Source organism: Drosophila simulans, chromosome 3L, assembly GCF_016746395.2.
Source record: "Drosophila simulans strain w501 chromosome 3L, Prin_Dsim_3.1, whole genome shotgun sequence".
Classification (NCBI taxonomy): domain Eukaryota; kingdom Metazoa; phylum Arthropoda; class Insecta; order Diptera; family Drosophilidae; genus Drosophila; species Drosophila simulans.
In genome coordinates this window covers 10,360,834-10,387,917 of record NC_052522.2, presented here as the reverse complement: position 1 = coordinate 10,387,917, position 27,084 = coordinate 10,360,834, and the positions used below count along the sequence as shown (strand labels likewise).

The following is a 27,084-nucleotide window of genomic DNA, read 5'->3' as shown; positions in this document are numbered from 1 at the left end:
TAGAAGGTGTGAGCCGTCAAAGGATTTCCGCTCGATGTTGGATAACCAGTCACAAGTTTTATGCAACCCCCATGATTGATTGTGTGCTGCTAAATGTTCCATTGCAATCTGTCCCTGGAGTGTAAAAGGAAAAAAATCCATAATTTATGTAGGTCTGTCAACAGTTGAGTTGAGGCCCACTAAATGAAAACACAATAGTTTGGATTATTTTGCATTTTTTAAAGTTATTTTTATTGCATTTCTCGCTCTTTCCCTCTGGCTTTCTTTTCAAATGTATTTTGTATGAATCTCAAATGTTTTCCACTTGCTTGCCTATTTTATTTGCCATTCACAAACAATATTACAATTTGCCATGGATTGGTATCATGTTTTTTTTTTACTGTTTTCTATGTTTGTTTACAATTTGTCACAACCTTACAAATTGAAAATTGATATAAACCAATAAGTTTCGGAATTTGTGTACGTTTATTATTGAAATTTTTCATTCAATAGCTTCCGGTATGTATATGTCATGTAAATTAAATTTGAGCTGAATTTACCTTTAGTTCTTGTGTGTGTGTGTGTTTTTGCTGTTAGTTGGGTTTTGTTCTGCGATTGTTGCTAATATAATACTTGTTTATCGTCTCTGCGGTTCTATTATCAATTTTGTTTTGTAAGGTAGCGCCTGAGAACGCACGGCTTGGCCATTTTTCGGAGCCTTGCCCGTTCCTATACACAGTGCTAAATTTAAAAAATATGTTTTTCATTATCATCTAAATGTTTAAAAATCAAAATAGGCTTCTTGGATATTTCCTTTTTACGGGAGGGGAAAACTGTAATGCTATATTCAATGTTTTGTTTTTTTATATTTTAATTCATATTTTATTTCAATTTGTGTTTTGCATTTGCTCATAAAAACAAATGGTACAACTTACAATTTGGCACATCATTAAAGATTAGAGTTTCCATATAATATATATTTATATACTTTATATTTTATACTTTATATGACGCCTAGGCATCTGATCTATGTGAAAGTAAAACAAAAGCTGGCGCTGGCTTATGGTTAGACTACACAGATTACAGAGTTTTGGGGGGTCACAAAATGGATCGGGATAAATGAAGACTTTATCATATACATCATATATCGTATGTTATATCATATAGCTGCGGTGTTTGATTGAGTTGCGTTTTTGCATTTATAATTTACTTGTAGGTTGACTTTCCTCAACGCATTGCTTAAGACAAAAATTGTGTTTTCTTAGTTTTCATTTAAAAGTTTGCGGTGGAAGTTGAGTTCATAATTTAAATGTATATACCATACCGTATTATATTTAAGTTTGCTTTATAACTAGATGGTTTTCGTACCTCCTGCCATTTGCGTATCAAACCCAAATTTCTGTGATTTTATTCTCCTGTCCTGTGCTTGGGGTGGGCCAAAAAGTATACTAGGCTTTTTGGCAAAACTATTTTTTTGCGCTAGTTGAAAAATTCATTAAATTTAATTACGTCTTTATTTTATAATTCACTTGAAAGCTACATTTAATTTGGCAATTGTTGGGTTCGATTTAGTTTTCTTTATTGTTTTTCCCTCTAGTTCGTAATCATTTACTTATCCATTTGTGTCATCTGTCGTCAGCATACGAACTAATACCTAACTAAAAATCATTTAAAATATAAACTTTGGCTTTAAAAATGTCAACGTAAATGTAGTATATTAATGCATGAATCATGTGAGAGAATCAAACAAAGAATACACCTTAATGAGGGTACAAGTGTGAGTATGCCATAAATTGCTTCGATTTCCCAGGATCCTGGCCTGTGCGTGTGTCGTTTGTGTGTGCGTTGAGAGGAATAAGGTAAAATACCATATGTCATCATAAATATGTACAATCTGAGACAGTTGCTAAGTGATAAGATAAATAAAAAACCATCAAAGTTGAAGCTCTTTGGAGTTGATGAAATTTTCATTTCTCACTTTTCCCTCATTTCAAGTAATTGGTAGTAGGATTTTAAGGAAATTCGAAGAACACCTAAAGAATTGCACGATTACACACACACAATAGTAGCTTGGTTTTTTTTTTTGTTTTAGCATAGTACGGTTGATAAACAACTAGTTTAAATTTGACGACAGTAGCTGCCTAAGAATCAAAGTTTGTTCGGTTGTTTTCCATTGAGCATTTTAATCTTTAACATTTGAAAAATACACAACGTTAAAAGTGGTTTCATTTTTGTTTCGTGTGTGCAGTAGATTCGAGTGGTGTATAAAATAAATTCTTAGTTTGCTTAGGGAAGTTTCGCTTCGGTCTACACCGAAAATGAACAACATTGAAACGTCGTTTCTTTCTCAATTTTTTGTTTGTTTGCTTTGTTTCTTTACACAACACACAAGGAAAGTGCTACGGAGTAAGAGCTAAAAATTGTAATTTTTAATGCTTATTATTCGATTTCCACATCATTCATCAATGGCTTTTTGTCACTGGAAGCTTGACCTTTTAAAACTAATATATATATATATATATTTTTTTTTCATTTTTCCATTTTCTTTTTTGTTGCTTTGCTGCTATGGCGGCATTTAAAGTAAATATTATTGTATATTCCAAGGATATGTCTACGTGTTGATCTTTTGCATTTACCTATGCGCTACGATTTTTTGAGCAATTCGAATTGAGTCGTGAGTTGAGTGTGAGTGGTTTTAGCTGCCAAAATATAAAATTATTAGGAACAACCAAGCAATGCATTAAAATTAAATTCGTTGACAATACAGTACAATACAGAAATGAGTATTCTTTGGGTAATCAAATTATAGATATATGAATCTAAAGTACATACGAATAAATATAAATTTTTGTTTGTGCTTTAACAGTTCGCAAATAATATACAATTTGATTTGTTGATGTGGCTGCATTGTTATTTTCCCTTACTACATACTACAATGCTAATGTTTTAGAATAATTTGTAAATCATAAGGACTAACTTAGTTCAACGAAGTTTTGAAAATCAACAACCCAAGGTTTTTTTATATGTATTTTTTTGATGATGTTTCAGCATGAAAAGTACCTAAAACATTGCTCTCTTTCCTGGTTTGCTTTGATATACAAATACAATGCCTATGTATAATAACTATATATCATGTCGGTAATATATATATGTATACATATATAAATTCTGATCTGCCGCACAAAGTTTCAGCTTTTGTTCTGGTAAAAATCTACGCATGAAGCACATTTTTCTTTTCATTCTCTGCAAAACTATTTTGCAATTTGAATTTATGTTTTAATATTTTTTTTTTGTAATCTTTTTTTGTTTGCTTTACTTATATAAACTCCATAGAACTGCGTTTAGCGGCGTATATTTTCCTTTTTGGTTTAGCTTTTTGCTTTTACTGGACGACATTGATTTGTTTATGTTCTTTTTGTTTCTTTGTTGCTTAGCTTTGATTTTCAACTCTCCAAGGACATTGAGCGTCTGTTGTTGGTGTTGTCGTGGCTGCTGTTGGGTGTTGAGTATCCTGCATCTATCGGTTTAGTTGTAACTTCTACTTACTGCACGTAGGGAGGAGTATTTACGTCTAAGTTACTTATTTGCTTTGCTTTGTTCATATATTGAGCATTTTCATCGAGAGTAGTTCAAGTGCGTTATTTGGCTGACTGGCGTAGATTGTTCTTAATATGGCGTGAAACGATTGAATCCACCGCGGTACATGGTTGCCTAATGAAAAATGGTAGAAAAAGTCCAGATAGTGCGGGGATTTAGTAAATGATAATACGAACATCCATCATATTTAATATGTTTGATGAAAATTATACTCTTTATTTGTATTTAAATTAATAAGGAGAAACTTACCCCGTATCCAGGAACTGGTCCAATGCCATGTCCTAGATAAGGATCTGCATATTCGCGCGCATATCTATAAATATTTTTGTGATTGTATGTTTAGCTTATTAGTAAAACTCAATGGCGGCATTTTAAATTGTTAATGTTGTTAAATGGTGATTGATGATTCCAGTTGGCTTTATGTTATGATTTAATAAAAATTATTTAGTTTAGACAAGGTCTTGCAAAAGTGTTCAATCGACTGTCGGATCTCTTCAGGTTTCGGAGTTAGGTTTCTACACTTTACCCAATTACACACAATTATTGTTAAAAAGTTTTAAAAAGAAGAAGTAAAATCAAATAATTAGTCAAATTTGAAATCGAAACATTAATATTCAAAAGAACTATAGTAAAGAGGCTTACAAATTTTAAGTTAATAAATATTAATTTAAAGACATACAAATCAACTAAAAAGGTTATCTTTGAAATACATAATTTCTACTTAAGTTCTAACAGATAATAAACTTATAATGGTAGTAACAAATAATAAATAATAAAATACTAAATAGATAAATAATAATAAAATAGATAATAAATAAATAGATATTTAATTATAAGGTTGTTGCTAAAGAATAAAAGGAAATAAATAATAAAATTGGTTTTAGACAAATTAATAAATACGAAACTGATCAATTAAATTATAAAAGATCAAATACAATGCATCTCTATTTTTGAGAGGTTGAAGTCAAATGACAGTAAATAACTATCAATAGATTTTGAATTCTAAAAGAGTTGTGAGACCAACTGAAGATTAAATTGTTATTAAATAATTATTGGTTCTATGATAATACCAACTGGTAGCATGTTGTAATTGTTAGTGATGACTTCGGATTTGAGTTGGGTGGGATTCGAGTGTATATAACTTACCCAGCCACGGTGGCGTAGCCGGCGAGTGCCGGCTGTGCGGCTGCTGCGGCAGCGGCACCATAGGCGGCCCGGGCGGCTACCGCCGTGTAGGTGGTGGCCGCCGTGGCGTACGCCTGCTGCTGGGCCTGAGACAGCGGAGTCTTTAGCAGCGGAGCAGTGGCCTGGAATAATGGTAAGCAAATGGGGCGTTAAACTGGGGCAACACGAGGGCGGCGACTCGAGGAACAGACGCAGTTACAGTTCGGGGTTTTTATATTATTTTTTGGTTTTTTGAAGGGGCGACAACGGCAAACGACAAGACTAGCGGAGGAGTCGGTGAGAGCAAGTGTGGTGAGAAATTAGGAACCCAAACCAAACCGGGTGAGGCCAAAAGTATACACACATATAAATATATTGTAACCAAAACCGAAAAAGAAATGGGTGCAAACAGTGGAGTAGTGTGATTAAAAATATTCTATGTACACTTAAATATCTAAGTCAGGTGGTTTAACCTTTTCTTTTTGTTTACTTGTAACCGAGCTACGTAGAACCCAAGATGCCAGGCTATAAAACCGAAAAGCGAGGCACAAATCCAGCAAATAACTTATCGTATTCAATTACTTGCTAGGGTTAACTTAAGACTTAAGGCATATAGTAGACATACAGTTTAGGGGGTGCATACAAAAAGGCATTGAGCAGAACGCAAAAATTGTGACAACAATCAAACGGAAAGTCTGGATATCTAGGTGCATGGGTATGGAACTATAACTAGATATGATTATTTTTACCAAAACATTCTGTGGAACCGGAATGCGGTTGATCGTATGTGGGTTACTGTTTAGCGTAGTCACAGTGCGGCGCTGTAATTTATGGTTTTTGTTTTTCAATCAGTATTTTGATTTTTTTTTTTTTTTTTTTTTTGCAATAGTGTTGTGGTAGTTGTTGTTGTTGAGTTGAGTGTGTTGTAACAGTCGTGAAAGATAACCAAAGAAGAATTTGTAGTAGTTACAAAATGTATATAGCATTGAATAATAGGTATTTTATCAAAATAGTTTGTAGTATTAGTATTCAGCAAAAGCAAAAATGTGAAAGAAATCAACAAAACTAGCAGAAGTACTTCAAAATGATGTAGATTAAAGTAGTTAAAGAGAGCGTATGCTTCATAAAGCCACCTGTGGTCACTAATTGAATCCTTGGATTTAAACGAAAACCAAACAAAGGATGCACTTAATACGGTAGAGAGCTTATACACAAGTGTTCAGTTATTCAGACATTGAGTTGAATAAGCTTAGCCAAGCTTAAGTCAAAAAGAATAATGTGATTTACGACCAGTTACCAAGTTCGATCTCAACTTAAAGGTGTTACACAGCAAGAAATTAGGACGCGTCGTTAGTTCGGGATGGACGTGGATAATGCATAAGGAAACTCAAAGGAAGCGACTTAAAACAATTTATACGTATGAGTAGTAGATAATAACGTTTGTTCCAAAAACCAAGTCAAATGTTTCAAAACTCAAACGGTGTCTTTCACAAACTACCATAAAAATATACAAATTATAACTGAATTGTTCTTAATTTTTTTGGTGGTTGTGGTTAGGATATTAGTTTGAAAAAGTTTTATTACATTTAATATGGCGGCTGGCTGAGCGGCTGGAACTTCAGTGACCGGTTTGGCTGCCTGTAAGATTTATATAATATTTTCATGTATTTTCGTGGCAAGTTATGGGGATTGTATTTAGATCTAGACTACTCTTTATTATACCTTAAAGACGTACATTAAACCTTAAGCTAGTTGAACATTCATTTCACCGGACGAAACTCACCTGGAAGCGTAGATTTGGATCAGCGGAAGCAGCGGCTGCTAAGAAGGGATCATAGTATACACTGCGTTTGGGACAAGATGATAAGAGAAGATCATATATTAATATAGCATTCGTGGTAGGATCATGTCTGGGTAGGTGAGTCAAGCCAGAGGCAACCAATCAATGGAATATATATGCTATAACCATTTTAATTGGCTTACCTCTGTTTCACTGTACTGGCACTTAAAAGCAAAATTCAAAAATTTTCTTTTGGTTCATTTTTTTAACGCACTTGTGTGGGCATTGATTTGGGCACAATGGAAAACCAGACGGGATAAAGTTTGTTTGTTTTCGAAAAAAAAAACAAAAAAAAATTGATTCTAATATTTCTCGCTGGCCAATAAAACTTTATCCACATCCGGTTTTAGTTATTTTTGTTTGTTTCTTTTCTTTTTTTTTTTTATTAAATGTTGTTGTTGTTTTTCTTGGTACCGGATGCTGTTGTGGGTAAATGGCTGGAACTTAAGGGGCAACTGAAAAACAAAAGTTGGCACCTAATTGTTGTAGACACCCCACCTACCTAGCTAAAGAGCCTGTGCTAAACTGACCTGATCTGACCTGATTCCCCACTTGATGACGAACTGATTGGAGGAAATGTTTGATACAGAGGAAACGAAACAAAGGGAAATTAAAAGGTTTAGATATTGTCGTTTATAAAGAGCACTTGCACTAGCAAAGATAGCCAACCAACCAACCACATACATTAGGGTCATTCCATTTCCCAAACACTACGAAAATTTGTCTTGCTTGCTTGCTTTAAATTTGCATTTAATCTTTAGACAGAACAGACACTCATGCACCTAGCTAATTAGTTTTGTATATTTTTTTTTATTTTTAATTGGTTCTTTGGTTTGGCATGTCTTGATGTGTTTTGATAAGTATACAGTTCTTAATGGAGCATTCATTCGTACGCTATGGTGAGAGGTTTGATATATGGCTGGGCGGGTGAGTGTGTGTGAGTGTTTGTGTGTGTGTGTGTGTGTGTGTAGAGAGCAGCCACAAAAGAATAAGTTAATCAAAGGTCTATATAAATATATATATAATGTCGGGGCAGAACATGCACGCAAGGCGCTGGCAGAGAGCGACGCAGTCGCATTAAAACACTTTCAAGTCAAATTCAAATCGAAATTCATCATACGCCTAGTGGTACACAATATACAACCGAGTGTAGAGTAGGTCCCTTAACCAAAATAACGATAAATTAACGATGCCAAAAACACACTTCTGTCAATCAAAGTATGATCAAATATATGCGAGTGTGTATTTATATATAGAGTCTTAGATAGTTTACGTGGATGGTGTTTTTGTGTTAGCGTGCGTTAATCGGTTGCTGCTTTTGCAAATTTTGTATTCAGTTTGCGTTCGGATCGGTTATACTCTTCTATTGCTCGATTTATGTATACAAAATAAGACAAAGTCTAGGTTTCATTATATGCGATATTAAAACTTTACACACACAAGATAGCTAAAAAACATTTGTCACCAACAAGATAGAGACGTATATAGTAACACAGAAAAAGAGAGACGGTAGGAAAAACGATCTTTAAGCTATAAACAATTTAAGCTTTAGGTTAAAATCATGACAGATGAGCGGGATGTTCTTCTTAAGGGGTTGGGAAATAATTATACAATATACGGATATTACTACGCTTATACGCCAAAAATTCATGGTTAATAAATAAATATTTGCAATTTTTCATAGATAATTTATACATTTTAACTTTATAATGATTGCTTTATTAATATCAATATATAACTGAATAGCGCAAGAATAGTAAACATCTAAAAAATTGGCCCAATGAAATGCTTAAAGAAAGCTATAAATTTTGTTTCGCAAATTGAAATGAAACAGATATGAATACCATTAAATAAAAGCATTCGTAATTGTAAGGCGTGCGTATAAACGTAGTATTATTTATGAACAGGGTGGTGATAATTGTAAACTGGGGTGCGCTAAAACTACATTCGCAGCGGAACCAACTAAAGTAACAAAATAACAGCTACAACGGACTAACTACGGCGGGATCGCGGGTGTGACGGAGTGAAGTCCACGACGGAGGACTCTACTTACGGCGCGAATCCATGCAAAGCGGCCGCATTGTTGGCCGCATTGGCCGACGCAGCCATGGAAGCAGCAGCCGCAGCAGCAGCGGCTGTTTGCGGCGATTGTGTGGCGCCCGTGGCCGCCGATAGACGGGCGGCATAGGCGGCGGCGGCGGCAGCAGCGTTCGGATTACCGCTCGGATTCTGGATGGCAGCGGTTAGGGATTGCTGCAGTGCAGCAGCATTGCTAGCGGCCGTAGGCACGGCGACCGCTTGCAGTTGCGCCAATTGTGGGCCAAGGGCGTGGGCGTGGGCATGGGCATGAGCGGCATGCATGTGCGGATGCGAGGCGGCAGCTGCGGCGGCTGCTACGGCGGCATGTTGCTGTTGTTGCTGCTGCTGCTGTTGTTGATGTTGCTGCTGCTGCTGGACCGCCTGTTGCTGCTGCACGGCCTGTTGTTGTTGCTGCTGCTGCTGCTGGTGTTGCTGCTGGGCGGCGGCAGCCACTTGCTGCTGTTGCTGCTGTACGACAGCCTGCTGCTGCTGCTGCTGCTGTTGGGCGACTGCTGCCGTGGCCACGGCGGCGGCGGCCAGTTGGCGTTGCTGTTGTTGTTGGGCGGCGGCGGCGGAGGCCGCCAGCAGCGCCGGATGATGATGCGGATGATGGGGATGATGGTAGGGGGTGGCGCCGACCACGCCCACGTGTCCGCGCTGGATGGCCACTCCACGCATTGCGGCGGCAACGGCGGCTGCAGGAATCACCGAACCGATACGGAAATTCGTATATTTTTGGGGCATTTATATATGTTTGTTTTTTGCAACCATTTGACACAACATTTTTGACCAGTGTGTTTATTGTTTGTATTTATGTGATATATTTTTTTATTTTTGTCATTTATGTGTGTGTTTTGTGTGCAAAAAGTAGAAAAAGGAAAAGAAAAGAACATAAAACGCATGCGGTTAGTTTTCTCTCTTGATATATAAGTAAATATTATATATGGTATATAGTATATGGCAAATCTAGGCATTATGTAGTAACGATTTTTGTTTTTTTGTATATATAGTCATAGCGCTGAGATGATATTGGTATATACATATAACAATACATAAGACATACGTGTAGCTCATACATATGTATGTAAATGGGATTTATATCGAAACATACTTAAACATTAGAACACTGAATTACCAAGAAATGCTACGCATTAGTTGCACTTTATATTGCATAATTGTATATATACGAGTATAGAGATATTATCATCAACAATACGAAAAACATTGGACCGATCTTTAGTACAGAGTATATAGCATATGTACATACATCCATATGTGTACGTATGCGGCAAGACCTTTTCGTTTCAACAACTCATTGCATTTTGCTGTGTGTGTGAGGGGTTAAAAGCATTTAAGTAAATAAAATACATTTAATTGTTGTTTAACCCTTGCACCTTTCAAATACATTTAAAACTAGCAAGAACATTTACCAAGTGCTAAGTGGAATGATATAACAAGTAGGCCGATTGAAATGCAGATTGGAATTAGGAGGTTGGGAACAATTTTAGGTAAGTGGAATGTCTATATAGAGGGTAATAGAGAGGAGTGGAAATACATGCCGAGGTTTAAATCATAAATAAATAAATTAAAATTATAAAAAAACGGTAAGAACTTATACGGTCAACCCTACTTCATCTAAGGTTTTAATTATTTAATATAATCACTCGTTTATCGTTCAGATTTAAAAGAGGAATTGAAGTTTTTTATTTTACTACAATTAAATCGCATTTCATTCGCAATCGGACCACAAAAGCCGCCGTTTAAATGTTGTCCTTTTTTAATTCCATGCGGTTTTATCACTCAATTTATAATAGTTGCCACATATGTGCATGTGGAAGCCTCATAATTAACAATTTCGCCAGAAAAGCCGACCGATAACCAGAAAACCTGCTCATTATGATCGGCCGCAGGTATCCGTAGCAATGTGACATTGGCTGTGAAAATCAGTGCACAAATCATAATTGGAATTTATGAAATTATTTTTGGACTTTGAATCTGAGTGTTCGCACTGCGTTTGGCAACAATGCGCCACAAATTGAAAATTTGTTTGACCAACATGCAATTAAAAATTCGATTTGCCATATTTGTATGCAAATTATTGGCCAAAAACTTAAACTGTGTGTGAGTGTGGCAAAGAATATCATTGAAAATGTTCATTGAATTTGAGCTGAAACGTTTTTCTGAAATGTTTTGCTAATTTTCGTGGCTATGCAAACTAAACGCTCTTCTAAACGAAATAATCAAGGGAATTAAATAGATTTTTTGGAAGCGGTCTAGGTGGCATGCATAGAGAAATTTTGTTATAAATTCCATTCGATTTCTGCTTTTAATTGGCAAACTGAATACGTGTTCTCTTCAATTGTTCAAAGCCAAGTCAAAAAGACAAACATAAAAATCGAAAATCGTGCAAACTTCAAGGGTGTAAAAACCAATAACGAACAGGAGCAGAAAAGATTGGGGAATAGTTGGATAGATAGATATAGAAATAAACGAGTACGAGAGTATGGTTACTAGATAGTGATGCTCTAAGAGAAAGGCCTTACGGAAAATGCTTGCTGCGGCAAAATGTTCGCTACCGATAAACATTACGATATATTCGATAGTTACGATATACAATTTAGACTAGGGTTAAAGCTAAGACCTTGCCATTCTTAACAGCTAGTTACGGTTACAGTTTCGGGTGGTTGCCACTAGTTTGATTTGTTTGAAATATACTGCTTCGATCGAGTGTGGTTGGTGTAAGTATGTGTGCCTAGACGTTTGGAACAATGCAATCTCAAGGACGGCAAAAAGTTATGCAATATTTATGGAATATATCGATAGTCAAATAGTCATACCCAAATGCGTAAACCAAAGTAACAAGACAACAAACATTTATACTGTATTATGGTACAAAGATTCTCATAGCTAAAGAGTTGGTGATCTTGGTTCTGGTTCTAGTTGTTGTTGCAGTGTTGTTTTTTAATGCTTTTATCGTGAATCGATTGCTACGCTTATAAGCTGGCTTATTTTGAATTACCACTATTGCTGGTATAAATTTAGAAAATTGTATTGCACAAAAGAAATTTTTTTTTTCTTTTAAACTTAATATTTATTGTAATAAATAAAGTTCCTAAAAATCATAATTAATTTGGAATGAAATCATTTATCTGTTCTTAATCATTTAATACTGCTATATTTTTAATATTTTTATGAATAATCCTCAATAATTTGTGTACTATTCAAATTTTGTTATATTTCTTTAAAGTAGCTTGCCTATAAACGTAGCAAACAATTTTCTTGATATCCTTTTTGAATTCTGCTTTTAGACGCGCGATTTCACCAAGGACCCTGAGATCAGGATCCTTTTTGGAACACTTTTGGTCGTCGTACCTCCGCCGTGGCGTTGCTGCTGTGGGCGTTGCTGCTTGGACAGCGGTGTGCGGTGGGCGTGGCGCGAGCATTATGGGCGTGGCCGCCGCTGCAGCCGCAGCATGTGCGGCGGCCGCTGCTGCCGTTGCCGGCGATGTAGCCGCTGTACCGCCCGCGACCGCTGACGGCGCTTGCGCCATCTGCATGGAGACGGGCAGCTGAAGGTGGGTGAGGGTGGGGGCTCCGGCGCCAACGGGGGCGCCCAGGAACGGCCAGGCGGCGACCGGCAGGCGGTAACCTTGGATTTGTCATATAGGTTTCAGATAAGTTGGGTTTATAGTTCTGTTTCAACTCTGTGGTCACCATTAAAATGAACTTAGAATGCAAGTGTTAGGAGTGTGCGTGGGGTTTCTCTTTCTTTTCTTTTTTTTTGGGGATTTTTAATATAGAGTATATACATATTCGAGGGATGCATGATGAGGTTGCTGTTGTTTTTGTAGTTGCAGTTGTTTTGCATTTCGGCTTAGTTCTAGTGCTAAGTTAGACTTTGGTTGAATCTTGGCGCGCGACGAGAGTTACCAGTTACAGTTACGAGTACGAGTATAAATAGTATACGCTAAGGAGCATTTCAGACATGTTCAGACCAAAGGAATACCAGACCAAACGTAAAACGTGTAATAACGATAATGTAAATCAGGACAACAGAGAAGTACACAATAATCAAAGTCAAATTCAAATTCAAATACAAATTCATAATCATAATCAGAATCATAATGGAACGCACATACAACGAAACTGGTTAAGAAAAGGATATGTAGATAAAGTAGTTGGCATATAAATTGATATATAAAGTATATATAGTAGGTAGTATGCATAAGACAACACAGCCGCAATATGCTAAATTCATAACCATCAGTATAATGATCTCAGTCATTGTCAATCAGCATTATTCGTCATTATCGATTATTAATTTAAAATCAGGACTAGAAAGAAATTGGCGGACGGGCCAGCTTTAAAAACGGGATTTTCGAGCGGGTGTTAATGTGGCTTTTTATGATTTAAAATTCAATTTAATTTCGGTTTGGTAATTTTAGCTTGCTTGGTATTTTCCACTTTGTTTGAACTTTGGTTATATGCAGACAAAACATAAATAAATTATAAAAAAAAGAGTTTAACTGTTACAAACGGTTATCAAATAGGTTGCAGCATTATATTCATATATAGTTTGTATGCATAGTTTATATAGATTAACGAAATTTCCGTCAGGACCTACCAAAAAAAAAAATAAGTTGCGTTACATGTATCTATTAAACGAAAGTAAATGCTCGTAAAAATATATACTTTGTCCAAACATATTTGCAGATTGCAACCAAATAAAACTAAGAATAACGAACAAATGCAATCGCAAAAATGGTTTCATTTTGGTGAACTCTGGACACTTTAATCCTCCCGACGATGACCTACACATGGGCTTTTATATAAATAGCCATAACAATATCAACATTTGGTGCCCTACCTAAATATTTGTTCATTGCTTTTGGTCTTTCGGCTTACGAGCTAAAAAATTCGTTGATAAAACTCTTAACAATACATGTAGTTATATATGTATGTTTACAGAAACGAAAACTGGTCAATTATTGTACATTTATGATAACTTATTGCTTCTCAGTATTGGGCATGATGTTTAATTGTGTGTATTATTATTTAAGAATTTACAACGAAAGTACGGCAGGCAATAAATACGTAATAGTAGCAGTAAAACATTAAAGGGAAAATAGTGGACAAAACGCTTACCTTCTGGCCATTGTACGCAAACTGTGTGTCCGGCAAAAGATTTATATATTTTTGCATATATATATATATTTGATTGTTCGCATGGAAAAGGCAAAAGAAAATATTTTCATTAGTTTCGCATTTAAATAGGGTTTTTTGTAGCATTTTGCTATTTTTTTGGGTTGCCTATAATAAATATTGTTGGATACATGTCTTAGGCACATAAAAAACAGGCAGCTCCATAACAGATACTATATATTGATTTTCTTTTTTAGTGCTTACGGTAATTGGTTAAATACTGTAGAATTCTAATTGATTTGTGGCATTGTGTTTTCATTGTTTGCTGTTGCATGCAGCATCCTTGTGTTTTCTCTCATTGGGAACAGGGGTATTTGCATACGTATGTAAATTTAAAATTTTCACATAGAGAAAAAGGGTTTTATGCAGATGATATTTCATAATTTAGCGCAACAAACTTTAAGTGGACAGAACTTTAGGAGAGAGGACAGTTTAGTCGGAAAATTGAGCAGTAATTGAACGAAATAAATGGATTACACTATATAAATTCAAAAGCATTTCTCTCTCTGTAGATTTAAGCCTTACATTCATGGCAAATACTACAGAAATGCTTAACAAAATGACAAATAAGCAAGCCATGATTGCTTCCTTCCAGCGATCGAATGCTTACACAATGAGCTCTGCTCTTTGTGCAATGGAAATTCACAGGAGTCTGCAATTGCCTTGGAAAATGGCAAAATAAATACCCAGAAAAACCATCGAAAAATGCAGTAAGAGACATGTCAGACAAACAGACAGACAGAAAGACACCAGCATGAAAGGCATATACCAAAAAAAAAGAGACAGGGGCCATGGTAAAGAAGACAGGGCGCATTAAGTTTAACATGTCAAAGGATCAACGCAAGAAAAAAACTAAAAAAAAAGAAACACACCAAGTTAAAATGGCAAGATGATGAGGCAGAAGTCAGAGGGGGAAAATTGTGCGGGAAAATCAACCTATGCGGAGTAAATTTTCTTGCAAATGCACAAAGTAAGCGAGTGGGGTGCGCACATTTGCATATAAGACATAACAAAACACAGGGCTTGGATAAAACGTTCTTGCCCCATCAGGGTGCTACCACTCCGCCTCCAGGATAACCAGAAAACTTAACTTTTTTTGCTCAATTTATGGGCGTGTGCGAGTGTCTGTTCGAGCGGGTTTGTTTTGCCAGCAGGGTGAGCCAGCACCACATGTTTGCAACTTTGTGGTTTATTTGCAATTATCCCGACTACCGCTTCACTTACTGACTGACTGACTGACTGAATGGCTGACTGAATGGCTGACTGAATGGCTGACTGACTGGCTCCGCTGAATCCCCGACTGCCGCCTAACGAGCAGGACAACGACGTGAGGCGTCCTCCAGCTGGGTAATAATGCAGCAGGCGATTTGCCATGCAAAAGAAGCCAGTTCGAAACGTGATAAAGTGACTGCCAGGACCTAGAGTAAATGGAGCTCTGCTGTCCCTTCGATTCTTTTTTCTGGCTGCACTGAACGAAATAAGGAGTACTAGCCCTTAGTTGCTAATGTTGTTTGCATAATCATTTTCTATTTTCATTTCTAATGCTGCCTAAATATTGGTTTAATGGTCACTTCTACAACAGCAAAGTGTGTCTTTTTTGTAGTGTACAATATAGGAAGAAATGTCCTGCGACAGCCGGTAAAGTTCTTGGTCTCCAGCAGCATTTAGTGCAACGCAAATGAAGCGCATTAGGTGCACGTGCACATGGCCAAGGACAACGGGGCCAAATGGGAGCTGTCAGGATGGGATGGCAAACCTGCTCCTCGGCTCCAGCCATATTGGCCTTTTTGTGTCCGAGTCTAAGTTTTGTTGGCAATACAAAAGCATTTTGCATCAGCAGCAGGATAACCAACCACCGGGGAACAGGAGCGTCAGCTGGAGACGGAGATGGAGCTGGAGAAAAGCTGCTATCGTCCTGAGCCGCTTTGCCAGAGAACTCCTCGGTTTTCCATCCCATCCCATCCCATCGCATCCTTTTCAATCTGATGCCTTGGGTTTCGGTTCAGTTTGGTTTGGTTTGCTCGGTTTGTAAGCGGCTTATCGTATTGAGCGTACCCAAAGTATAGATTTTGCGCTGTGAATACTTTTTAATGGCAAACACAGAGAAGACGATTTAATCAGCAGTATTATTTATTATACATTGCATGGAAAACTTTTCTCGGTTTCAACTTATTTTCTTGCTCTTCTCATCTTTCTTTTATAGCTATTTCTGCACAAAAAAAAAACACTGTGGGGGACTTACAACTTCCATTTGAACTGCGCTTAACTGCAAATGGCACAAGAAATAACTAAGAACTTCTAGCTGAGTGAACTTAAGGATAGATGTTTTCGATTTTCGAGTTTAGAGGAATATCAAATCGAAAAAAAAAACATTCAAAAAAAAAGCTGATAGCTAAGCAATCCGAATTAGTAAGGATCAGGGTAAGTAAAAAATTGATAGAATTTATGGAATTTTAAGAGATTTATGAGTAAAGAAATAGACTCAGTTTCTGTGGAAAGAATATGATACTCTTGCTGAGATAAAGGGAACTCCTTGTTCTCATTAAAACATTTACATATTCATATATATTATTGTTGGCTATAAGCTACTAGTGGGAATTTCCGCTTGACCCTAAAATTATTTATTTAGCTTTATTCAGCATGCTAGGACAGATTACAAGTTAAACTTAACTATTTTGTGGAGTATATCGTTTGGGGGCGAGTTCAAATTTTGATTTCATTCAGCCAATGGAGGGTGGGCGAGTACAATACACAGTTAGCAACAGTTAACGTGCAACATGCCAAGGCATTTCGAAGGACCTCTGATTTAAATCAAACGATTATATAGATGGGCGTAAGGGATCGGAAGCTGCAAGCAGCGAGCATTCGTGTCATAGCAGGCACACAAGTTACAAAAACTAAAAGATTACGAAATACGTTCATTATTTCATTTTGGTTTTTGCTTTTGTTTTTTTTCTTTTATGGGAAATATTTGGGGGTTGGATTTGGATTTGGCTCACCTAGAGCTGGGGCCGGTATGGCACCATCTTTGGTCAGTACAACTGTGTGGGGTTTTTGAGAGAAAACAAAATGAAAATCATATAAATAACGCTGGTCAATCATTATCATTATCATCATCATCAATAATATCATTGTCAAAGCAGACGCATAAAACATAACTTAGTCGAAACCACAAATACGCATTAATTCTGATGTGTATTAAATATTATTTTTGGTGTTTTTTGAATGCGTGTTTTAGTTAGACAGCCGCAACAACCCCTTGATTTTAAATTACAAAATGTACAAAATGCATGGGGTTATACAAGTATTCAATATGCTTTTCCCCACAAATTAGTGGCATTTATTTTGGATTTCTTTAAGCCGGGGAACATTTTTCTAGCATGCGCTGCCAACGTAAGAGAAACAAAATTGTAACATTTTCATTAGGAAACACACATTCATTCGCTGGCAACTCAATTTCTCAGTTTCAGTTAGTTTCAGTTTTTGGCCACCAAAGAACTTGATGTGAAAAGTTCCCAAAACAAACAATATAACAACGGAGAACAAAACACAAAAAAAAAAAGAAACTAAAACTTGAGGAATGTTAGGAAACTAAACAATAGCAGCAAAAACAATGCACACTTAAATTGAGCAGACTTTTATTGCTATTTTCGTAGCTTTTGCTGCTGTTGCATTTCATCGTAATTGCATTTCTTAGCCGAACATTTGAACTTGTTTCATTTTGTGGCTTAAACTTACCTACCACGTAGGTATGTATGTGAGTATATATATAGGTGTGGGTATGTGTGCGATTACATGTGTGGGTGTGTAGTTTGAGTGGGTTGAGTGTTAGGGTCACTTACCGTTGGGTACTGCTGTCACTTTTTTGGTTTGTACACGTGCAGTGGCGTTATTCACCTTCACAATTGGTTATTTGATTTAATTTTTGATAGATCAGCGAGCGTGGTGGTTGTAGTTGTTGTTGTTGGTTTGGTGATGAATTTTTAAGATTTTTCATTATATCATATACACACATATGAGCAGAGTATATATATATATAATTTTATAAATTTCGCATGTATAGAGAATGTAGAAATAAATTATGTGTTAGTTAACAATTACGAAAATCTTTGCAAATAGTGTTCAAAGTGTTTGTGGAAGTGTGAGTGTGTGTAGGAAAGGCCTTTAAACAAATTTTAAGTTCATTTGTTGTAATTTTATGAAAAAAGAACGAAGGATTATAATCCGTTTAAGCTCATATAAAAAGTAACAAAGAAAACATTTATGTAGAAAAGTATTTACATAAATAGTGAATACTTTTTGAATTCCATTTGTTTCGATTGAAAAAATTGAGAAAATTAATTTTTGAAGGCTTTCAGTGAGCGGACGGACATTCATTTCCGTTTCCGGTTGCGCCACACACACATGAAAATGCATACATGCATGGCATCCATTTGTGGACACTGGGACTTAATTAGACTCGCGCGATTTCCGTTGCCATTTGCTGGGGAAATAACATTGCATTTCAGCCTTTTATGCGGCTCAGTTAATTTGTTTAACCAACCGACGGACAGACGTACTTTTTCGTACTTTGCGCATTTTCAGCATATTTTAAATGCCAATTATTTGCGGCTCACCCAGTGAGCATTAATCAGAAGGGAAGGCGAAAATGAGAAATGCGTAATTAATTTTTAATGAAAGGCAAATAAGAATCAATCACTGTGCGCTATTCCTTGGATTAAATGAAAACAGATAAAAAAAGGGTGGATGGTGGATTTTTAAAGCCATATCTCTTCGGCACGCAAGGATTAAAAGTTGAAAAGCAATTTCTTTCCGCCACTCCTGTGATACATTCTACATAATATATATTAGTGTGTGTGTGTGTGTGTTGGTTGGTAAGTTGTATATATGATATGGCATGCACCCACCTCGATTTTGCGTCCCTCAACCACGGTGCCGTGTAGACGTTCGCGTGCTCGTTCTGCATCGTTGCTGTTAGCGAATGTTACAAAACCGAATCCCTGCCATTCGCAATCAAACATGCAATTAAAGAAACATATAGAGTATATAGATTACGATTTTCAAAAAAAACTAAAAATTAAACGATTTGGTACAACAAAGTCAGCTCTCTTCTTCGGGTTTTGTTGAAGTCGTAGTATATTTATATATATATATATATATGTATATATTATGTATATTATAAATAGATAAAGCTAAAGCTACAAATACATCAACAAGGCGGCCAAGGACATGCTTTTCGGACAGGGGCCATTGGCACATCTTTGTACTCCGGGGGTTTGAAGTGGGTCGGTTGTTGGATTGGGATTTTGGGGCTGGGTGTTTTTTTTATATTTTTCGGATTGGCGACTGCGACATGCACGTGCCCTGCTTTAGCAACCTACTACTCATTCCGCCACTTTCTTCGCCTGCCCCTCGCCTCGCCACTCATTCTTTCGCCAAAAACTCCTTGAGCATCTCAAGGTGTTGGAGCTTCGTTCCTGAATTATGCACAATTCCTGGTGCTATGGCAACTATGCAATTATTTTCACCTGGCTCCAGCTGCAGACCGGGCATAATAATAATGCTGCAAAAAAGACAACTCGACAAGGTTGCCCTGGCGACGGACAAAGACATCTCCTCATCTGGGAATTCTTGAAGTGCATAATTCAAATGAATTGTGCGACAATTAGATGCAAAATGTCCCGCACAATTGGCGGCACAGAGAGAGATGGCGACACCAGCGAGACAGAGACGCACACAGAGAGCGAGCAGGCAGGCGATACAGTTGCGGAGAAAGAGACGGCGTGCTTCTTTCTAGAAAGTAGGGAAAGTTTGGCGCAACTTACCTTGCTGCCGCGTTCGTTGAAGATGATTTCCACGTCCAGAATGGTGCCAAATTGCTGGGGAATAGAAAAATAATAAATATTAATTTTCGGCATGCTTTCAAAGGGATAGTCAAGTTTGTAAGAAGTATCTAAAGCAGATCTTCGTTCTGTGTATAATTTAAATTTTATGAGCGCGATAGAAAAAGGTTAACATTCTTATTTAAAAAGGCAAAGTCAGTTTCTATCTTCCTTGTATTTTAATATTTAAGTTACATAGTACTTAGTAGTAGCTCTAGTACTGATTCTCCATAATGTGTTTTTTTTTTGTGTTTGCTTATAATAAACTTGATTCAATCCACGTCCGTACTCACCCCAAACATGGCTCTCAGATCGGGATCCCGGAAGCGGAACGGTATGTTGGAGACGTGCAGCCGCTTCGGCTGACTTTTGGCATCGAGGGAGGCGGCCGCAACGGCGGCGACCGATTGGGCCGGGACTAGGGCGCTGCTGAGACTAGTGGCCACATTGGCGGTGGGCGACATGATGCCGCTGGCCGCAGCGGCTGCTGCATTCAGGTGGGCGATCACCTGCGATGTGCTGGCCGGCACGACGGCACAGCCTGCTGGTGCACCACCATTGGCAATGCTATCCAATCCGGTGGTGGGCAGAAGGCCAACGCCACTGCTGCTGGTGGCCGCCAATGTGCCGGAAGCTATCGAGCTGCCCGTCACGGAGGTGCCCGCCGATTGCATCGATGTGGGACTGCTGCACAGGAGCGGCTGCTGTTGTTGCTGTTGCTGCTGTTGGAGGGCGGGCGGAGTCTGCAGTAGCGGTTCACCACTGGCCACCGGCGATGTATCACCGGACATGCTGCCCTCGGTGGCGCTGCCATTGAGGGTCAGTCCGCATCCGCCCGCCTGCGAGGCTGTTGCGCTGGACGGGGAGTTGCTGAGCGGAGAACTGGGCGTGCCGCCGCCTCCTCCGCCGCCACCGCCAGTATTTCCACCGCCTCCGGCATTTGGCATGGCGGAGCTCTGTTGTGATTCTGCTGCCTCATTGGCGATCAATACTGTGGACTGCAAGGAAGAACATGAAATATTGAATGAATTAGTAGGGGTTTGTATTAGCATTAACATTATTTAAAATATGATTTACTTCAAAATTTAATAGCTTAAGATAATAATGCGCAAACTGAGGCTTACTAATTAACATTTTGGTTTAATTTTCCCAATGTTCCATATTTGGATAATATTTCTTCTATTAAAATAATAAAGCTTTCTGATTTCTATTTCTATTTGACGATATAAATGTATTCTTGCTACCTCAAAAATTTGCGTTCCCAAAAAACCGACAAAAGTGAAAATTAAATTTTTCCAATATCATTTGGTGGAAAAGCGATTTTTGTGAAACTTTCAAAAGCACTTCACCTATTTGCCGTTGTTGTTTGCAGTTGATTTGCGTGCATTTTTTTGCAGTTGAATTTTCAGTGCTGCCTGGCAAATCGAATGCGAACAAGTGCCGCAATAAATAAACAATTGAAATGAAAATACAATTTTCAAGTGGTTTACATCCCGGGAGAGATGAAAATCCTGCGAGAGGTGCGGAAAAACCGGGCATACGCATCTGTATATACATACATGTGTGTGTGTGTGTGGGTTTGACCCAATAAAAAAAGTCATATATGTACACACACGGAGATACCCATACATACAGACAGAGAAAACAGGAGCTGCTAGTTCCATACATACACACACGTATGAATGTGTATGTACGTATTTTGTAGCACAAACTTGTGTTGACTTATGCAATAAAACTGTCGCGCAAACTGTTGCAATATACCCAATCCACCACAGCGCAGCAGAAATCCCCCAACGAGCCCGCGAAAATGTTTGCATTTTGTATTTCTGCATTATTAAAACTGAAAATGTACTTGCCATCGATGGCATGGCATGGTATGCTATTGTTGTTCCAAAGCCCCCCCATATCCTACGGCAGTTTCCCCGATCCGGAATAATATGAAATATTCTCAATTTACGCTGGCGACCAAATTCGATGACAATGCAATAAAAACCAGAATGAACAGTAGGAAAAAAGAAATATAAACAGATTTTGCCCTCGCCCCATAATGTAGGCAATAGAAATAACGCTTAACTTAATTTGCTGCGCATTGTTGACACATAAATCTAAAACAAATTTTTCCTCCGCCCTGTGACAAAATACATTTTTTCCACGCTTTGCATCCTCTCCTACAATTTTTTTTTTATTCATTTTTGTTCTCGGTTTGCATGTTTACCGAACGTTTCGGGCCCAAAGTGAACTGGCGTGAAAAACTTTGGCCCCATAAATGGCCAACTGGCGGAGGTGGCGGAGGGTTTATTGTTTCGGGTATCGGGTTACACGTAAATGACATTTAACGCTTTTTAGTTTATCGAAATGCTTTTTGTGCGGCACGCGACATGGCTGAAAAAAGGTCTCGGCGGCTCGGCTTGAATTGGTATTAAAAGAATTTCTGCATAAATTTGAAAACTTTCTGGCCGGCAAAAAAAAAAAAAGGCCAAGAAATTTGCACTAAATTGTTTTGATTTGAATATTTGACTTGGGTATTATTCTTGAACTTTGAATGCATTGTGTAGCCTTACTTTTGCAGTAACATCCAATCAGATTGGAGCTATTTATTTCCTAAAACTTAATTTAAGCTAGCACGGCAAGATGGTGAGATTTGATTGAAAAATTATAAAAACCCAAGTAATATCAAATAAATCCAAGTTTACTAAAGTATTCCCTTTGGACAGCGGTCCGCATAGTAACGAAGCGCACCAGGACATCATATTTGATGAAGATAACATAAAGTGTACACAAATCCCTATAATCGCATTTGGTTGAGCTGTACTACCCGCAGTTGGAATTTAATTTCACCGACTCAATTAATTATAAGAAACTTGGCCAGCATCTGCTTTTGCCAGGCATAACGAACAATGTTTCCCTGATGATGACTATGCGTATAAAAAAATGCAGTTACAAAAGAGTTCAAGTTGAGGCAAAAAGCAGCTTTACCCATGGCCAGTCGTCGGTTGGTCGCCTAATGAAGATGAGCTTGGTAAACAAATAGGAGAATAAAATGGTAGAAAGAAAAACGTGGTAAGACCAAGAAACTGGCACGTAAATTTCAATTGTCCACCCGTCTCTGCTCTATTTTGTATGGTTTGTTTTTCATTTTTTGCAGTCTATCCTCGTCTGTTTATTTTATTATAATTTTTTTTATATTTTTTTGTTTGGTTGCTGACTCACTATGCTGAGCACATTTTGTGGGGGCAGCGATGATTGCAGATGCTGCTGGTGTTCTGGTGGCTGCTGCACTTGGTCCACGGCATGTCCATTTGTCAGTGGATGCGGAATGGGACCTGGGACTCTTGGTTCTGCGAGGCTGGTTCCATTGTACTCGTACTCGTACTCGTACTGTGTCTGTGTTTGTGTTGACAGATTTGTCTGTGATAAATTTTCAGATAACAACAAGGATTTGCGTTTTAGTTGCAGTTGCAGCCTCTCTGTTTATCTGCGTGATTGTGTTTGTGTGGAGGACGTGGATTAAGAGACAGAGTGTAGAAATGGGCTAAAAACCAGACAGGCAGACAGGCAGGCGACCAACACCAACAATTTGCTTAAATGGGTAGCTTAATTTTTTACTCTCAACCGCTTTTACAGCTGCTTAATTGCGTGGAACATGCCTTGAATATATAATTTGAACAGTTACCATATATAGAATTATATAATTTAAAGTATGAGTTGTGACAAAATGCAGATTGATAAATAACTTATACGCTTGCTTATGAATTTCCATTCCCAAATTATGTATCATCAATTATTTCTAAACATTTTCAGAAAATACAATTATCGGGATTGTTAAAGGCATTGAACAAAACCATTGCTTAAATCTATATAATTCGTTGAAACAAAAACATAAAATAACAACCAAAAAACAAGATTAAAATTGTTTTTACTTTCGAATCGGTGAAATGCAAATTGCTAATCGCTATAAGCGACTATAAATTTGTATTTTATTCAGTTCATATCCATTTCCCAAGATTATCTCTTCATTTTTCGGTCTCCATTTCCACTTTTCATTTACATTTCATCTAGATTTCCAGTTCTGACATCCTTTTAAGTTGTTGCTTAGCCAATTAATATTGATAAACATTTGATTGAATGGAATTTTCTGAGTAATTGAATGTTTGGACGAGAGGAAATAAATAGAAATGTGTTGACCAAAGTGTTTGCACATTCAAGAGACTTAACCACTGGATTTAATACTTAGGATTTGCTTTAACTAACCATGGTCTTCTGTCGCATTAAAATAAGCATATTAAATTTCCCAACCCATGTTCAAGTATGAAATAATTTGGCATTTCCGCTGCAAATTGCCGCAGGCCGATCAAACAACCACACAAACAATAGAGCTATTGAAAGTGTGAGGTTTAATATTGTTTAACATGGCGTATGCGTATTGTTCTAATTGAAGAACGCACAATTTAATTAATTGTGAACTTCGTTGAAGGTAAAGCCAGTCAAAGGTTGCAAAAGAACAAAAGCACAAAACACATTTATGTCGCCTAATTAAATATTTGAGTATTTATTACACCTGCAAGGCACAAATTTTCTTCTAACTAAATGCAATTTTCGTCTGTTTAAAGTTGGCCTACATATGAAAAATACAGTAATGCTCTTAGCTGTTAAATTATTCGAATAAGTAAATATCTGTGGGTCAATGACCAAACAAGGGTTTGTATTTATTTAGCCGATTTTCTATCTCGACCTCCTTTGCCACAAGCATTTCTGTTTTGCTCTTTTTGAAGTTGGTTAAAAATATAAATATATGCTTTTATGGAATGCACATTATTTGAGAGATACTATGGAAAGCACTTGCATCTTTATGCCAACGTGTGTGCTATAGTCAATTTTTAATTAGAAGCGAAGAAACAATAAACTACACAGCAAACTGAAACCCAGCTCCAGGGTCAAATAAGAAACGAAAGCGACCAGCCACTGAAAGTATGCTACAAAAACGGCCAACACAAACAAACGCAGGTGAGACAGGTGAATACCGTGTGTGTGTGTGTGTGTGTGTGTTAGTGGGCGTGTTTGTGAATGCCAAAGTGCGTGAGTGTTGCTTGCTGCTGGCATTTTTCTCTGTGCAGCTCGCTGCAATTAAAAATGTAAAAGCAATGCGCTCACACCAACAACAAATACCGACTAAACAAGAGCAGGTGCCATAGCGATAACAAGCACGGCTTTTATTTGTATGCCCTGGCTTACACTGGCAAAAATATTGTCAAAGATTTTATGGAATATTTTTACGTTTGATTTCTAGCCGTTAGAGCCAATTAACAAGGTACATACAAAAATATTGCTTTCATTTACTTTTAAATGGACTGCTAAAATATTTAACAAATATAACATTTAAAGAAAAGCATATAATATCTGTTTATTTAACTAAATTTTAAACTTATTTGTATTTATAACTAAAACTACAAAGCAAACCACTACCAAACATAAATAAATTCAAAGGTATGTCATAAACTTTCATATTTCAATTTAAAAAAGTAGTTTATACTAAACCATATTTTAAAATCATAGTAAATAGTATGTCAATTTGGTTATGAATTTTCGTTCAGTGTAGCGCTGCATGTGTCTATGCATCTGTGTGTGTGTGTCGCCATCTGTGTAGTGAGTGTGTGTACCCAATTCAATGCAGAGCTACAAACCAAAGCAGTCCAAACCGAACCAAACCGTAGCGAACCCAAAAGCCAAAAACCAAACACAGCTACAAATGCATAACAAACACACACAAACACAAATAGACTGATAGCGAGCGAGTGGGTTGAATCGGTGTATTGGTGGGTGGTGGGCGGTTTGAAAGTGGGTTGGTTGGCGGTCGGTAGGTTTACGCAGGATGGGGGCATAGGTCAAACAATTGTCCAGGCAAACTCACCTTCTGTTGCATGTACAGCGAGGCATTGACAACGTCGGAAACACTGGTGGCCACCACCACCGAATTGGCCGTTGATGCACCACCGCCCCCACAGCCGCCACTTGAATATTCTGTGGTCAATCCTCCGGCGTTGCCTGGCGCTCCTGCTCCCGCCCCAGCTGTGTTGTTGTTATTGCTGTTGCCAGATCCTGCGGCCTCGCTGCCCGATTTCATTTGGGTCACTGGATCAGCAGACTGTTTGGCCGCTGCCGCTGCCACCGCCATGGACAAACTGTCCGCGGCGTTGGGTGGTCCGCCGGCCACCTGTTGTTGCTGTTGCTGCTGCTGGGCCTGCTGCTGTTGTTGTTGCTGCTGCTGCTGTTGTTGGGCGGCGGCCGCTGCGGCAACAACCGCTGCTCCAGGATTCGGTGCGGCGGCATAGCCGGCCGGAGCGCCCGGAAAAGGCGCCACGCCCGCCTGCACCATGTGCTGCATGTTCAGAAGAGAAAAAAGAAACGGAAAGAGAGAACGGGGAAAGAAAAGCAGAGAGAGAGAGAGAAAGAGAGATGGGTTTATGGATTAGTAATGGTCGTAAAAGTGTAAGTACCCTCTATCTCTATTTAACACTCCAAGAAATTCTACTATATGTTTTTTTTTTTTTTTTTTGGATACCTGTACTAAATAAATTTCAAGAAAAATTCTGAATAGATTTTTAATGTCACTCTTATATTAAAATTATGGTTTTTATTTCTGTCGAATTTCTAAATATGCATTTTCTTTAAATACTTTCTAAGAACATTTCTATGAAAATATGTGCAGCCCAATATTAGGATTGCAAAAGCATCGAACCTTTACACATCTTTTCTAAGCAATCTATTTAAATTCTGATAATAGTCGCTTTTCATATATGCAGTACTAATCACAAGCTAAAAATAATCACATTGTTTATTAGAGTACACATTTAAAACGAACATAATGGGTATTACTTTTTACCCGGTTATACTTTTCATTCTACATACTGGGCTTTCCACTTCCCGTACCTCATCATGCTAAGCATTTTCCCACTCGTGTGTGTATGTGTGTGTGAGTTGACTGTGCCCGTAAAAGTGCTAAATTAAATCCAGGTAGTTTATTTTGCAGGTGGTAACCCCATCGGGAGCTGGTCCAGAGCTCTCCGTATTAAGCTCTCGGTTAGACAAAGGACACACACAGACAGGCAAGCAGGCAGTCTGGATGAGGGCCAGGATTTGGTTGGGTTTTAGAGCGGAGGATAACAAAATGCGCTTTAAATTGTCAGTTTTATTTGTATAAATTTTTTTTGCCATTATTTGGCTTGTCTCGCCCGGACTGCCAACCCAACCTCTGTCAGCAGCTATGAAATATGCAAAATTTGCAGCTTATTGTTGCTTGTTGGCCAAATTCATATACACACGGCGGGGGGAGGAGCAAAAGAA

At 37.8% G+C, this 27,084-nt stretch overlaps 1 protein-coding gene across 31 annotated transcripts in view; it reads right to left on the bottom strand.

Moving 5' to 3' along the window:
• Positions 1 to 204: 204 nt before the first annotated feature.
• LOC6737554 (RNA binding protein fox-1 homolog 2) overlaps positions 205 to 27,084 on the bottom strand; it is a 112,872-nt gene continuing 85,992 nt past the window's right edge. For 3 of the 31 annotated variants that reach the window (XM_039293784.2, XM_039293787.2, XM_039293786.2), the window contains exons 3-17: positions 25,652 to 26,119; positions 22,954 to 23,151; positions 20,037 to 20,741; positions 19,687 to 19,740; positions 18,769 to 18,861; positions 17,704 to 17,758; positions 16,861 to 16,902; positions 13,805 to 13,825; positions 8,634 to 9,354; positions 6,524 to 6,584; positions 6,325 to 6,378; positions 5,490 to 5,561; positions 4,723 to 4,883; positions 3,826 to 3,889; positions 205 to 3,690 (exon numbers count right to left, since the gene is read on the bottom strand). In XM_039293784.2, coding sequence (XP_039149718.1) covers positions 3,646 to 3,690; positions 3,826 to 3,889; positions 4,723 to 4,883; positions 5,490 to 5,561; positions 6,325 to 6,378; positions 6,524 to 6,584; positions 8,634 to 9,354; positions 13,805 to 13,825; positions 16,861 to 16,902; positions 17,704 to 17,758; positions 18,769 to 18,861; positions 19,687 to 19,740; positions 20,037 to 20,741; positions 22,954 to 23,151; positions 25,652 to 26,119 — 2,814 coding nt within the window. In that variant the 3' untranslated portion in view covers positions 205 to 3,645. Of the gene's footprint in view, positions 3,691 to 3,825; positions 3,890 to 4,722; positions 4,884 to 5,489; positions 5,562 to 6,324; positions 6,379 to 6,522; positions 6,585 to 8,633; positions 9,355 to 12,031; positions 12,309 to 13,804; positions 13,826 to 16,860; positions 16,903 to 17,703; positions 17,759 to 18,768; positions 18,862 to 19,686; positions 19,741 to 20,036; positions 20,742 to 22,953; positions 23,152 to 25,651; positions 26,120 to 27,084 lie in introns of those variants that run through there. The other 28 variants (XM_039293799.2, XM_039293801.2, XM_039293795.2 and 25 more) reach the window with 27 other exon arrangements.